Here is a 15,733-nt window from a genome sequence, read left to right on the forward strand (position 1 = left end):
AAACTTATCAGTTTTGTATGCTTAGAAAATCTTAGAAAAGCAGATGAAAAACTATTATAAATAACTTTAGTTCATCAACAGTTCATATAAGGGATGCTGGGGTGACTCAGTCAGTTAAACATCCAGCTCCTGGTTTTGGCTCAGGTCATGGTCTCATGTCTCATGGGATCAAATCCTGGGCTTGAGATTTTCTCTCTCTCTCTACCTCTCCCTCGCTCATGCTCTCTCTCTCTCAAAATGAATAAAGCTTTTTAAAAAATTAACAAAAAGTCAATAGCTTTCTTATTAATTAGCAATAACCAATTCGACAATGGAATGGAAGAAGAACAGAACACATTCACAGCAGCCCAACAAAAACCATAAAATACCTGGAATAACCTAGCAGGAAATGTGCAACTCCTATATGATCTACAAAATTTTATAAAAGGACACAAAAGACTCAAATAAATAGGGAGATGTGTTAAGTTCCTGGATGGGAAGCTTCAATATTGTAAAAACATGAATTCTCCCCATATCAATTTATATATCCAAAGCATACGATTCCAGCATAGTTTTTATAAAGATGATTCTAAAGTTCATGTAGAAGAGAAGTTGGAAAAAACAGCTAAGAAAATATTGCAAGAATAATGATGCCCTATTAGAAGCTAAAGCACAGCACAGAGTTGTTCTTCTGGTACATAGGAACAGAGAATAAAGAGGCCAGCAGCAGATCAAAGTCTAGAGAGCCATGTAGTTTAATATAAAGATGACAGTTCAAGTCAGAAGAGTGAATTATTCAATGAGGGTCTTGGGAAAACTAAAACGGCCTATAGAAAAAAAAATAGTTCAGTCTCTACCTCACACCATACTCTATAATAAATTCCAAATGGATTGCTATCTAAATATAAAACAATGTTTAGCAGAAGAATGTATAGGGAGATATTTTAATAATTTATAGTGAGGCAGACCTTCCTATGTAAAACACAAAACCCGGAAGTCATAACACAAACGATGAACAGATCTGATACTTAAAATTTTTAAGTTTATGCATGGCAAAAGATACCACGAACACATTTATAAATCAAGAGGCAGTATGGGAGAAAATATTTGTCACATATATTACAAAGGTTTAATATTCATCATGTATAAATATTTCTACAAATAAGTAAGAATAAGAACCAGAACCAACAGAAAAACAAGACTGTGAATAAGCAATTCATTAAGGATGAAATATAAATGGCCATTAAGCTTATGAAAAGATACTCTACCTCATAGGGAAATATCAGGGAAAGAATATTCATCTTTAACCTCTCAGATGAGCAGAAATTAAAAATATTAATCATATCAGAGTGTATTGTATCAGGGAAGGCGCATATACAAGCCCTTCTATAGAACAGAATATGTCAGGAAAGGGCTTGATTTCTCTTTCACTAAGCAACCTTCAGAGTATTTTCCACTCACTCTACTCCAAATCGGCCTGAAGTAGTCTCTCCATCATCTTTAGTGTTGAAGACTTTCAAGGCCAATTCAAATGGCATCTTCTCCAGAAGTACCATCCCCTCTCCTCTGCCGGGCATCGCGCTTCTATTACAGCACATTGTGATACATGTTAACACCTCTCTTGCATCACTTTCTATGACTAAGTCTGACTAAAGACCGAAAGCTCTTAAAGTCTTTTTTATCTTTTTCTTCCCTGGGTCCTTGGCACTTGGCACAGTCCCTTGCCCGGAGTAGAAGTTTTTAAAACATTCACTCACTGGCTCACCACCATACTGAGGACTCCCAGGATAAATGGGCAAAGTCCCTGTCCCTGAGGTGCTTGTGGGCAAGCCAGGGAGATCAACTTGCAAATGGACAGTTGCAATTCAAAGATCCCACCAAGAGATGAGACGGGTATAAGACACGGCATATTCAGGATGCTATGTGAACAGCGGGAGGCGAGAGAATAAATCGGCCTCCGTGGTTCTCCGTGAGGTTTAAATGTTATATTGTGGCCATATCGAACTTCTAGTTCCAAACCCACTCTCTCCCCTCCCCATGCTATTTCCCGGTGCTGGTTTTACTTCATGCTGTTATCACTGCTCAGGTTGCTCTGGATTCTTCTTCATTTGGCTGACTCAGCTCACATTATCATTTCCACTAGGAAACCTTCCCTACCGATTCCAAGTTAAGCACTTCTTCAGCACTTCCACTGGACCACATATGGCTTTGTTTTAGGACTTCCCCTGACATAATCAAAATTATCTGTTATGTGTATCTCTCCGACAAGACTAAACTTTTGGAGGACAAGAACCATGTTTTAGTCATTTTTAATCACCTTCCTTCCACCTCACAGACCTCGCAGCTGCTTGATAAATGTTTGTTGAAAACCAAACAGAAAGAAAGCAAAACAGCATGATCTACTAAAGGAATGGCAAGCAGCTCTCCTCATGCATTCAACAAATACTTTATTTCCTACCGCGTGCCAGCCACTGCGAGCAGCTGGGGAGAGTGGCGAGCAAGAGAAGCTCCAGCCCTGTCCCCATGGAGCCTATAGTCTGCCTTCACATGGCTGGCATGCAGAGTGTGAATAGTGGGGAGCAGGGGTGCACTGGGGGCTGCCTGGGGTCAGGTCCTGAGGGGCCTTGTGTGCCAAGCTAAGAAACCAAATTATAGGACTGGAAGTGGGTGGGAAGGCTGCCGGGACAGAAAAAGTCAATGAGACAAGTCCGTGTGCTAAGTGCTTGGCCTTTCTAGTGCTTTTCCCCAGACCCCGAGCATCGGTTCTCTCTTTTCCACAGTAACTCGGGGCCACACTCACCCATGGGCACGATGATCCCAATGACAGCAGCAGTGACTGTTGAGCCCATCTTGCCACCTTCATTCCCATCTGCAAAACACAAATGTGCAGAACGATGCTCTGTCACCCAAGTCCTTGCTGGCCTCACGCTGTAAGAATTGCCCAACTGCTTCCTGCCGTCATTCCGAAGTGATGATCCTGGCTAATGCCGAACAATGTAGTCTTTCCAGATCCTATCAAAACTCCCTTGAGGTGAGCAGGACAGAGGTTATCTCCCTTTCACACATGGGGAAACAGAGTCTTACTGGGGTTCTAGGGACTCAAGAGAGAGTGACTGTCCAGCAGAGCTGGGACCCAAACCCAGGACTTGTGCCCCAAGTCTCTTACCCTTTCCACAGTATCACAGTGTAGGAAGCTGGGGGGTGTGCCTGGCAGAGTGAGCACTTAGGTCTCCATGTTGCTGACCGACTGGGGCAACTGCCTTTGCCAGCCGGTATCTGTTCCTTGGTCTCTGTTGTTTCGGTGGTCTGTTTGTCCATCTGCATTGCCAGCTTATTTTCAATAAGGAATTAAATTGGGATGCGACATAACATAGTGGAATCAACGGCACAGACTCCTGGGTTTGGGCAGGTTACTTACTTGTGTGGGCAAGTTACCTACCTCCTCTGGATCCTGCAAAGATTAAGTGAGAGAATTCATGTAGAATCCTTACTTAGCACAATGCCTGGCACAGCCTTGCCTGGTTCAAAGTGGGTGGGAGTTGGGTGGGGGGTGTTTCGAGGCCTAAATAAGGTATATAAAAGCACGTTCTAAACTGAAAAGGGCTCAGAAAATGTACTGTATTTTTAAAGTATGCTGTGCCATCTTTTCCACTCTTAAAACTGTCTTCATGATAACATCTCTATAGCACTTTTTAGTTTACAAAGCAGTTTTTTTCGGATCCACTGACGGCCCTCTGAGGTGTGAAGAGGGACTTCACCAGCTACACTCGCTCCAAGAGGGCAGACGATTGTCCCGGCAATGGCCCAGATGCCACCCTCACGGCGCGCCCGTTTCTCCAAGTTACTCTAAGGCAACCTAAGTGTTACGGGGAGAAAAGAGGGGGTAGCACTGCTTGGAAGGGCCGCCACCCCCTTGCTGCACATGAGCAAGCGCCCGACGGCCACAGCAAAGCCCAGAGCGGCGTGAAGCCAGTGGGGAGACTCTCTGCTCGGAGGCTGTGCCCCAGGTGACAGGAACTGGAATTCACCCAGGTGCCATGTGCCTCTCCAAACTTCAAGATGAGTGCTCTGCTCTGGAAACCCAGCTTCTGCCGGCAAAATGGGTCCAATGAGAAAGGTGCTGCCGAGCCGCCTGGCTTCCGGGCCACGTGTGGGATGAGAATTTAAAAGATGGTTTATCTTAAATGAACTCCCCCTGGCAGGTGACTCAATTAAAAAGGTATTTGCTGGCCAATGAGACAGAACGTTTCTAGCAGTGACAATTACTGCTCCCAATGATTTAATAAGTGCTAAACTTACTTATTTTCATGCCAGGGTTTGGAAAGAGGCACAAGCAGACCATAGTTATGGATATTACTATCTGGGGAACCTGCCGAGAGGGCTAAGAACCGAGACCAGAGCTTCTGAGGTTTCCAAATCTGGGGGACACCCCTCATACATGTCAGTAATGCATGAAATACACACCCAGTGACAGAAGAGACTGTGTACGTGAGCACTTCTGTTTACACTGCCTTCTCTGTCTGTCCTAGTGGTCTTGTGAAGCAGGTAGGGTAAGGGTAGTTATTCTTCCCACTTTGTAGGTGAGGAAACTGAGGCTCAGGGATAGGAAGTGGCTTCTTGCAAGACCCTCTACAAGTTAGTGGCACCTAAGACTTTTAAATTGTAGGTGGGCACCTCCACCTGCTTCCTCAGCGAGGTCCAATATTCTGTTCTGATATGATCTCGTCTTCCCACATATCCCCCCATCATGAAAGAACACAGAACTCATTTACTTACAGTGCTGGGAGTGGTTGCTGGTCGCAGGGCTTGGGGTAGACGGGCTGATGCTTGGAGCCCTGGGGACACTAACTGAGCTGGGGACCACAGCTGCCAGGCTTGGTGTCTCTGTGCTGTGGTTCTGGGAGGTGAGGCTGTGGACGGTGGTCCCAGGGGCTCTTGCGGTGTCGGCTAGTGTCCTCGTTGTGGTAGGAGCTAACATCGTAGTTGAGGTAGATTGAGGTGCTGGAGGGGAAACACTGTGGAGGTCACTTGGACAGAGAGTTTTTGTTGCCTTATGTCTAACCTTTTGCCTCTATGAATTATGAACTCATCCTCATGGCTCAGCTCAAATGCCACTTCTGGGAAGCCTTCCCTAAACCTCCTGAATGGACTATGACCTTTTCTTTAGCTGAATCCCAAGCACTTTGGGTTTATACTGCACACTGATTTGATGAAGACAAGTCATTAAAGCAAGACCATAGAATTAGGTGTGGGAAGACCACTGTTAAAGATTGGGAGTAGGGGAAAATCACACAAATCTACAAGGATTTTACATGCAATATTATTACCCTGCTAGGTAGAAATTCTCACTCCACTATAAACAAAGTGGAACATGGAAATCCCAAATGATGCAGCAGATTTATGTTCAAACAAAAGGCCTTGGCCCTGTGTCAAGACTGAACGTTGAATATAAACCTGTATGGCCAAAGTCATGACTATTAGTCTCAATCGTATCACAAAAGGGCTTCTTCTTGTGTTAAGTTCTAGGTGAGGAAGAGGCAAGCTCAGAGTCACCTGCATATAAACAGTAACTGAAGCCATAGGGGTCAAGGGTTCTTAATTTCAGGTCTTTAAGGGGTTCCAGAAACCCCCTGAAACTGAATTTAAAATGTCATATGTATATGTGCATTTTTCTTGGAAGTAAGAGGAGAAAGCCTCAGACGGACCCTGGGGAAAACCAGCATACAAGGAAGGTAAAGAAGAGACAATAAGTAGCCAGAAAAGACAGAGGAAAACCAGGAGCATATGTCATCCCAGAAGCCCATGGAGGGTGTTAGCAGGAGGGGGTCTCGCACTGCCAGGGGCCAGCCCTCCTGGTAGGTCTGCTTACCTCGGTAGCACCTCTTCATGTCTGGGCCCAGCCACATTGTGTCAGGACAGGCACACGTGTACTTGGGAGAGGGGCTGGAGATCTGAGGAGCAGGAAGGCACAGGTACTCACAGCCTCCATTGGGCTGGGCACTCAGCTCACAGGCATCTGCAGCTAATGGCACAGAGACAGAGACAGAGTTGGAGCAAAGGTAAGGCATGCCAGTTCCTCCCTTCTCCTGAGGATGAGCCCCTTCCCACTCGGTTTGATCAAAAAGCTTTCTCTCCTTTTACTGGGCACCTTCCAGCAGTGTGTCTGGTGTTTTACCCCCACACTATCATTCAATCCTGACGACAACTCAGAGAGGTGGGTGTATGCCCCAGACTGACAGATAAAAGACACCAAGTTTCAAAGAGAAAAAAATCGTCTAAGTTATAACTCTAGGGATTTTAGAGATAGGATTTAAACTGAGGTCTATCAGGGTGCCTGGGTGCCTCAGTCGGTTAGGCGTCCGACTTTGGCTTAGGTCCTGATCTTGCGGTTTGTGGGTTCGAGCCCCGTGTCGGGCTCTGTGCTGACCGCTCAGAGCCTGGAGCCTGCTTCGGATTCTGTGTCTCCCTTTCTCTCTCTCTCTCTGTCCCTCATCCACTCATGCCCTCTGTCTCTCTCTCAAAAATGAATAAACATTAAAAAAAATTTTTTTTTAAATAAATAAACTGAAGTCTGTCAACTTCCAAAGCCTGTTTCCCCCCTCTGCCACATGCCACGTCTATTTCTTTTTTTTCTTTTTAAATGCTTTATTTATTTATTTTTGAGGGAGAGTGTGTGTCCAAGCGGGGGAGGGGCAGAGAGAGAGAGAGAGAGAGAGAGAGAGAGAGAGAGAGAGGGGCACAGAATCTGAAGCAGGCTCCAGGCTCCGAGCTGTCAGCACAGAGCCCGATTCAGGGCTTGACCTCACAAACCGTGAGATCATGCATGGTCTGAAGCCGAAATCGGATGCTTAACCCGACTGAACCACCCAGGCGTCCCATGTCTATTTCTTACTTAAATTTCTAGGTCTAGAATCAGGCACCAAGCTTATCTCCTTTCCCCACGGTGCCTTCCCACTGTCACCTGGCACCCACAGCTCAGTTACAGTTAGACTTAGTACTATATCCTAGTGATAGAGGACGGGACAACCTAGTAGCAGGATTCCTGGCTTCTATTCCCAACCAACAAGCTGACTGCTATGGCCCTAGGATACGTTAGCTCACACTACTGCAAAATGGGTACACAGAATAAATGAGAAGCAATGTGTTCCTTCATGGCAGAAGGAGCTCTTGAAATCAGATAGACCTGAGTTTGGGTTTCAGTTGTGCCACGCGCTAAAATTATTTTGCCTCTCTGAGCCAGTTTCCTCCGTTGTTAAATGGGAAAAGTAATACCTGTTCTTTGTAGGCAAAAATAGGGCTTTATATATTTTTTATGCCCGGCCTTATTTCACCAAGAGCTGAAGGAAATGAGAGAAAATATGTGACAGCGAAGCGCTCTACCGATGAGAGGGACTGTTGCTATACCTTCTGGGTGTGCTGAGACATTACATTACACGAACGTGAATGCAGCCTACCCAGGGGAGGGAGAGGACAAGGGCAGGGGACCTGGGACCAGGGAAGGCTCACCTCTTGGCTGCTTCAGCTCATGGAAGATGACAATGTCATGTGGGTTATTGAGGTTCTCAGCTAGGATGGAGATTTCCAGGCCATTGAGCCGATTTGCACTGAAAATGGCCTCATTCTCCAGGTCTGTCCAGAACACCTTGTCCTGTAGGGTACAGATGCAGAGGATGGGAGGCTAGAGCGTAAGTCTGAGGGCCTGGCCCCAAACCACAGTCACAAGAACTGCCCTGCCATCTCCCCTGAGCTCTCCTGCCCACAGATTCGCAGGGGGACACTCAGCCTCTAGTCTGTGGCATATACTCTGGTTCCCTTCTGTCACAGAGGGCTATTTGTTGATTCTGGGCCTTGGCCTGGAGACTGCTCATTAATGCTGAGCTAGGTCTGCTTCCTGGAGTCCAGAAGAAACCGAAGGTTGGGTCTTTATAGCTGTTACCATTACTGGGGCCTGGGACCAAGATTGGAGGGGATGTATGAGCTGCTGAGGACTTATTCCCTGCAAGGCTGTCCTACGGCTTCTGGTTATACACACATACACATCCAGTGCTTAGTTCATATAAGACTACAGGTGCATCTGTAGGCAAATCTATATTTATAGGTATAACCATGCGGCCTCATGCACAGATCTGGACACATACCCCTATGTTCATCTACACACACAAAGGCACGCTTGTACCTACATAAACACTTAACTAAGTATTGGTATACATATTTACATATTCACAAGCATGAGCACATAGAGAAAGGCACAATTTTAAGTGGATGCATTCATGTACACGTATGCACATACACCATACATGTACATGCCACATATATACACAAGCACATACATGTCTGAACACACCTGTCTTTCGAAGCAGGGGCTGGACTTGAAGGTGGGGCTTTGCCCACAATTTCAGAGCAGTGCTGAGTGAGGTCACTCCAAGCAGATATTGCCAATGCCCACCATAGACCAGTGTTCCCTTGCTTTCCCTCCCCTTGGTGGCAGAATTAGTTTAGGGGAAGAAATAGGTGTGTGAGACCTTGGTTGGTTCTGGCTTCCTTGTTCCCCGAGGAGAAAGGTTGTTAGGGTCAGAACACAGGTTCAGGAGGGTCTTGACTCTTCACCCTCTGGGGAGCTTTGCGAGGGCCGAGATGGTGTCCGACTCACTTCTGTGACCCCAGGGCCCAGCAAAGGTCAGTGAAAGTGTGAACTGAACAGCACCTCTCAGGCTATTTCTAACAGTAGGTTTTATGGAAATGTATATTCCTTCTTCCCTCTCTCCCTTTATTGGGTACTTCTGTATATGGGGGTTACAGTGCCAGGTGCTGAGGGTACAGAGAGGAAACACACATGGTCTAGCAACTTACCCATGAGAAGGGCTCTGAAAGAGGTCTTGGGAAGGGAACACAGGACAAGAGCCTGAGAGGCCTTTGTCTGCAGGGAGCTCACACATTGTGCACACATTTGGCTTCCCTATCCCTTTGTCTCCATTTAGATAAGTCTCAGAGAGCTGATCGGTTTGAATAAGGCTTTTCTAGGCTTCAGTTTCCTGATAGGGCCACGTCTCCTGTCACGGGGCTCACCTCAAACACAGCTATCCCAAAAGGGTGGCTCAGGAAGTCAGGGGAGGAAATCAGCATCTTTCTGTTGCCTCCGCTGAGGTCAATGCTGGAGAGTTGGTGCAGCTTGGAGTCTACCCAGTATAAGCGCTGGTTCAGCAAATCTTGGGGAGGAGAAAGGGGACAGAGGATGGGGTCTTGAGTTTGGGACCCCAACCAGGATCTCTGCTCCTCTGTGCCCTCTTCCCTACCCATATTTCTGGGCCTGGCCTCAGACTGAGGCCAGCCTGGGGCAACCGTCAGGAAATACAGGCACTGGCACTATTAGCGGGTACAGAAACAAAACCCATGGAGCTCCAGACGGTGGTCAGGATCAGGTAGTAGGACAGGCCCCCAATCCAGGGAAGGCAGGGCTCACCCAGGGTGATTCCATTGGGCCATTCAATGTTGTCTGACACCAGCGTTTGCCGGTCTACACCATTGAGCCCAGACTTCTCGATCTTGGCCTGGTACCCCCAGTCAGACCAATACATGAACCTAAAAGAAAGAAGAACTCAATTGTGCTTGTTGTCAGGGGACAGGGTTAGGGCTGTCTATGTCACGGCGCTCAATGACCCACTGAATGTTGAAGATTGCGCGTGATGGGAACTGGGAAGGGCTCTGAAATCCACTGGAACCATCATCAAATCTAATAGTTAGCAGATGCGTTAGCTTCCCCTCATCTGAGAGCCTGGGGAAGCCTGTATTCACAGAGAGCTCATCCGGCCTCCGTGGCACCCCTGTGAGCCCCTTTCTCCCACTTCTGGCAGCTCTAACCAGAGTCCAAGAGGCCAAAGCAAAAAAGGCCCTTGTCAACCCTCTCTTACTTTCCTGGTGTGCAGAGGAGAAAGTAGACAGCTTACCCAGGGTCACACAGCTAGAACTCTGTCCAGGGTTTCTCTCTCTTCTTTCTTGAACATTTATTGAGTACCTACTCTGTGCCGTTTATGGAGTACCTACTTGTGTGGCAGGCACTGATCACTGCCCCTCTAATCCAGTCCCCACAGAGCAGGCAAATGAGCCTTCAAAAATGGAAACAAGTTGTCACTCTCCAGTTTTTAAACTTTATGGCGGCTTCTCCTATTGCCCTTAAAATAAAACCCCAAATCCTTACCACAGCTGACAGAGCTCTGCATCATCAGGCCCCTGCCTACCTCTTTGATTGTCTCTTCTGCCATCATCCCCACCTTTCCAAACCCCACACCTCCCCACGGGGCTCCTTAGTTCCTCCAGGGCAGGAACTAAGTTTCTTTGTCAGACAGGCCATCACAGAGCCTCGGGCCTCCTCCGCTCTTCCCCTGGTTACTTCTCAGTTACACATCTCTTCAGTACAAAACCTTCCTCTGTGAGTAGGCTTACCCTGTTATTATCTCTCAAAGCACAGGATCTTTCCTTCCTAGCACTTACCCAATCAGTTTATTTATGTACACATTTGAGTAGTTTGGTGTATTTCACTGTCTATTTTCCCCACTAGTCTATAAGCTCCACCGAGGGCAGGCTCGTCCGTCTTGTGCCTCATTGTGTACCCGGCAGGTGGCTCATGCGTGATACAGAACAAGCTCTTATTTAATATTTGCTGAATAAAGTAATGTTTTCATTATTAGTTCCATTTTATAGATGAGTAAATTGTGGCTCAGAGGGGCTGACTTACCTCGGATCACACTGCTCATGAGCAGTGGAGCCAGCCTTCACATTTAAATACAAACTCAAGTGGAACTCGAGAGCCTGTGTGCTTAATTCTCCCCAAAACTGCCTTTGCTGAAACCAGGTGTCAAGCCAAGGCCGACTCTGGGCTCGGGGGAACGAGTGGTTGCCCTGGATATTTTCTGTCAGCCTCTTTGGATTCGCTCTTCACTCATCCCCGTTCTGCTCTGTACACCAAAAAACTGACCCATGTGCGAACCACATCAGTGGGCCTGGCTCCCTAGCCTCCTGGCTTCCAGGTGCATTTGGCAAAATATTTGAGCAGAGGGAGGGAGACACTGAGATCAGGATATTTGTTCTGGACTCCTCTCTACAAAGTTGCCTCCAGCTGGCTACTGCTCTGAAGGTGACCCTCTTTCCTTCCTGGACCAAGTACTCCTCCCTGCTCCTGCCCCTCAGTGCACTGTTAGGGACAGTGCATTAGATCTCATCCATGCCTCTGTAAAATAATTCCCTTGTTAAGCCCTCCTCAAATGATCTTAATTTGAGTATGCGGTGGGTTTCCTGCTGGGACCCTGACAGATCCATAACGGGCCTGAGATGAGCTAGGTATAACTATGTCGGGGGGAAGCATACAGGGAGCAGGGCTGAAGTGGGGGCTACGTGAGACAGCTGAGCATCTGTAGGGTGCCTGGTCCTGTGTGGGGTCCACCTATGTGTGTTCATTAAATGGCGGCTGTCAAGTCACTGCCCGGGGCCTCACACATTCTCTCAAGTGGCCACCCTGGCCCCCAGCTGTCCTCACTGGAAGAAGAGGATTTTCTTATCCCTGTTTAACAGTTAAGGAATCAGTAAATGGAAGAAACTAGTGATCCTTGTAAACTTAATATGACACAGCTGCCGAAAACCATGCCCTCTCAGGACATCCCCACTGAGGAAGGGAGGGAGGGGGCCTGCTCTGCTCAGAATCTCTACCCCCAAAAGGGAGGTGTGGCCAGATCAGGGCAGCCTGGGTGGTGAGGGGCCCTGGGCACTCTGGGCACAGGGGTGGGCAGCCTGGAGCAGAGCAGACCCAGTGATCTTGGTCCTCCTGTCTTGCTGGCTGTCATGCAGGGCAGGGAGTAGACATGTTTGATGTAACTCCAGAGGCCAATGCAGAAAGTCAAAGTTAGGCAGATTTGGGAATGTGAGAAAAGATCCGAAACACTCTAGTGGGCAGAGCTGTCTTGAAATGAAACAGCCCCAGTGGGAAACCCTGTTCCTGGGAGCAAGGGAGCAGCCACCAGATGCCCACCTGTGGCATGCAGCAGCCTGAGGAAAGACTTCCCGCCCCAGGAGCTTCTACTAGGCAATCTCTGGAGCCCGATTCTGCTCTGACATGCTCTGATTCTATGATATGATGGGCAAGCAGTGGAGTCCAGGAGAAACCTGGGACCGATGCCCAAGGAACCCCTGGTCAGGGGTTAACAGTCTGAGGGACCCACACGGGCTTTCTTCCCTTGGACTGCCTGAGCGGCTCAGGGCCGTCCAAAGTCTTCAAGAAAGCTCTTGTGACAGACACACCAGGACTCAGTGCCACTGGTGGGGGAATGGGAAGTCTGGGTGGGGACACTCACCCTCTCAGGGGGTCAACCGCGATGGCCCTGGGTTCACTGAGGTCACGGCTGAAGAGAGTACATCGGCGGCTTCCATCAATTGTGGCCACTGAGATGGTCTTGTTGCCTGAGTCAGTCCAGTAGATGTGCTTGTGGACCCAGTCCACCGCCAGGCCCTCTGGAGAGTGCAGCTGCTTGTCAATGAGGACCTCCTGCTCTGCCAGGTCGCTGGCCTTGTCCATGTAGGCGCTAGGAGCAACCAGAGCTGGCCGTGGGGCAGGTGTTCCAGCCACGGGTCCATCTGGAGCTGCCTGGGTGCCCTCTCCCTCTCTCAATTCCCTCTAGGCCATGGCAGTGGATTTGAGAGGAACTTGGCTACTTCCTATTCAACACATTTCCTGGGCCACCAAGGCAAGCATACAGGCTTGAGTCAGCCACAGCCTCTGGGCTGGAGGAGCTCAGGTTAGTGGGAGACGGGAATTTACAGACAGGTAATTACAGTGCAATGTGACTACGGAAAGCATCAGAGACTAGAGCAGCAGAGAAATGGAGACTCCATTATCCTGGAGGGCTGCAGAAGGCTCTGTAGTTGAGTCCTGAAAGACTAGTTCGCTAGGAGCACAAGGAACAGAAAGCAGAAGGAATAGCATGTTCAAGTGCCCAGAGGTATGTGTTCTGGAATAGTGAGGTATTCGGTGGGGGTAGAGCTGAGTATGTGGGATACAGACTGGAAGTACATGTAGGCAGGGGCCACAACCTGACAGGCTCTGCAGGCCATGCTAAGCAGTGAGGATTTTATTCTGGAGGGAGTAATTGAAGAGGTCAGAGGACATGGCCAGAGAGGCATGTTAGATCACTGTGGCACTGATGCACTGGAAAGGGAGGGAGTGAAGGCAGGGAGACTGGCTAGGAGGCCATTACAGCATCCGGGTGAGACATGAAGAGTGTGCAGAAAGGCTGTGCCAGCGAGAATGGAGAATAGGGGCTGAGAACACAGTAGACACTCAAGAGGCAACACTAACAGAACTCTCTGTCTCCCAAACGCTTTTCTTCCCAAGGCTCTCTTCTCCCCCATGTCCTCTCTCTAGTTAATTAGTTCCATGGTGCCCACTGCCACCCAGAACTCTGGCTCTCCCACTGTGACAACTCTCTTAAGCTCCAGACTATAAAGCCAGCTGGCTCCTCTCAGATGTCCCATGGACACCTGGAACTCATGTCCAAAACTGCCCACCCCATTCCCCTCCCCTCAGCCAGCCTGAATGGGCAACCCCCCCCAACCCCATCCTCCTCTACTGCTAAGATCTCAGAGAATGGCATCACTGCCCACAAAACCTTCCAAGCCAGAAACTGGAAACCCCAGAATAGGTAGTCTGTCATCAAATCCTGCCTCTTCCAGGCATAACTGTTAGGCAGGCAAGGCTCTAGCTGCTTCTGTGTGTGTGAACTGAGTATGTGTCTGTATGTTGGGGGTGTGGTAGGCATCAAATTGTCCGTGAGTAGGAATTGATAGATCTGCCTCCATCCATCCATCCATCCATCCATCCATCCATCCATCCACCCATCCAATCGTTCTTTTAACAGTCTACCCCATGCCTGGTCATCAGCAGTTCTGCCATGTGGATCTCAGGACAAACAAAGGACATGACGTCTAAAGGGGAGCCCAGGCATGCAGGGAGGCAGGCTTGTGGTATTTGAGAAAGACCTATGAGAGGACCTCCTCATGTTGTGTGAGGACTTCTGGAGAGCCAAAGTCCACTGACTATGGCATCAGACTGGGGGTAGTGCCAGCCAGGAAGGGTGCCCCATATTGGGTAAGAGGCCCCTCTCTGCACTTTTCTCTCAAGATCACCACAATAGACGTCACTATGTTATGGGTATGATCCTCCAGGCAGGACCAGGTTGAAGTCATCTTTGACTGAGTCAACCTCAGTCATCCCCAGAATCCAACACACAGATACACGAGTTGCTTTTAAAAGTCCTCACCAGGGGCGCCTGGGTGGCTCAGTCAGTTAAGGGTCCTACTTCAGCTCAGGTCATGATCTTGCAGTGAGTTCGAGCCCCATGTCGAGCTCTGTGCTGACAGCTCAGAGCCTGGACCCTGCTTCGAATTCTGTGTCCGCCCCCCGCTTTGCACTTCCCTGCTTGCATTTTGTCTGTCTCTCTCAAAAATAAATAAACATTAAAAAAAAAAAAAAAAGTCCTCACCAAAGTCAGAAAGTCTTCCTTTCTGCCCCAGTGGAACATTTCCTGTGTCTTGCTCTGCCCCACCAGGCCACCAGAGGTCAGTCAGGCCCAGGTGCCTGGGGCTGCTCTCCCAACAGAGCTCTCAGCCCAGGCCAGCCCAGGAGAAGGAGAAGGTCTGGCAGCTCCGTATCCATGGTGATAGCATGTCCTTTCCCAAGTCCCAGTCCGTCCTGAGGGATACTCAAGGTGGGGGTGGGCGGGGCACAGAGGCTACCATTCCTCTCCCCCTCTCAGGCCCCCACTCCTGCCCAGGCCTGGCACTGCTCACCTGTAGATCTTGCGGTAGGAGAGGTCACACCAGTAGATGCGATTGGTGGCAACTTCCACATCCAGCGCCACGACATTCTTGAGCATGGGGATGAGGCGTGAGTAGTCCCGCTTCACCAGATCGATCCTCCGCACTTCATGACGGTTAGTGAAGATCAGGGACGGGCTTCTGCCGGCTGCCGTGCAGGAAGGTTGAGAGAAACGGTCAGTGCAAAAGGCAGGGAACTGTCACTCGATGGCTTGGGTGAGGCCTAATTTTCCTATAAAACGGGGCGAGGGGTGCAATTCCTGCCTCACAGCTCAGAGGAGCAGACGAAATATAGGTATGAAGAGCATCGGTACAAAGTACCATGTATAACAGAAGGATTTTCCTTCTCTTTATTAGACACAAACTCCCCCCAAATCTTCCATGACTGCCCACTTCATTAGGCTCACACTGAAGGCCTCCTGTGGTGCGACCCCGAGCAACCCTTCCAGCCTCATCAATCACCCCCTAACACACCTCGATTCCAGCCACCAGACCACCCGTCATTACCAAGCCATGGCAGAGTTTGGCCACCTCGGGCCTTTGCTAAAGTGGTCCCCCTCTACCTAGCACGAGCTGCTCCCCAACTCCCCTGTGTAGGGCCCCACTGCAATAGTTCAAGGGGCAACATGAGCATTAAGTGTTCTAGAAAGAAGACTGAGGCTACAGTGTGAGGTCAGACGTCAGAACTAGGGGGAGAGTTGGAAGAGGTGAGACTCGGGGAGGTCATCGTGAGTCTTCAGTTTAGGCAGTGTGTGGGGACGTGGCAAGAGATGAAGCTTCAGCGGTTGCCGGGGGCCAGATTTCGAAGAGTCCGGTGAGCTGGGTGTGGAGTTTGTACTTTATTCTGAGCCGGTAGCAGGGGTGGGATGCGTGTTATGGCACAGATCATATACGT

General features: G+C 49.0%; 1 protein-coding gene across 8 annotated transcripts in view; it reads right to left on the reverse strand.

The window, feature by feature from the left end:
• Positions 1 to 15,733, reverse strand: part of LRP8 (LDL receptor related protein 8) — an 80,272-nt gene that overhangs the window by 9,151 nt on the left and 55,388 nt on the right. For all 8 annotated transcript variants that reach the window (XM_040470310.1, XM_040470309.1, XM_040470308.1 and 5 more), the window contains 8 exons: positions 14,812 to 14,986; positions 12,321 to 12,548; positions 9,440 to 9,558; positions 9,046 to 9,185; positions 7,486 to 7,627; positions 5,849 to 6,001; positions 4,756 to 4,980; positions 2,780 to 2,848 (listed from right to left, as the gene is read on the reverse strand). In XM_040470310.1, the coding sequence (XP_040326244.1) occupies positions 2,780 to 2,848; positions 4,756 to 4,980; positions 5,849 to 6,001; positions 7,486 to 7,627; positions 9,046 to 9,185; positions 9,440 to 9,558; positions 12,321 to 12,548; positions 14,812 to 14,986 (1,251 nt within the window). The remainder of the gene's footprint in view (positions 1 to 2,779; positions 2,849 to 4,755; positions 4,981 to 5,848; positions 6,002 to 7,485; positions 7,628 to 9,045; positions 9,186 to 9,439; positions 9,559 to 12,320; positions 12,549 to 14,811; positions 14,987 to 15,733) is intronic.

The sequence above is a fragment of the Herpailurus yagouaroundi genome, unplaced genomic scaffold, assembly GCF_014898765.1.
Source record: "Herpailurus yagouaroundi ecotype Mexico unplaced genomic scaffold, PumYag 77, whole genome shotgun sequence".
In the NCBI taxonomy this organism is placed as follows: Eukaryota; Metazoa; Chordata; class Mammalia; order Carnivora; family Felidae; genus Herpailurus; species Herpailurus yagouaroundi.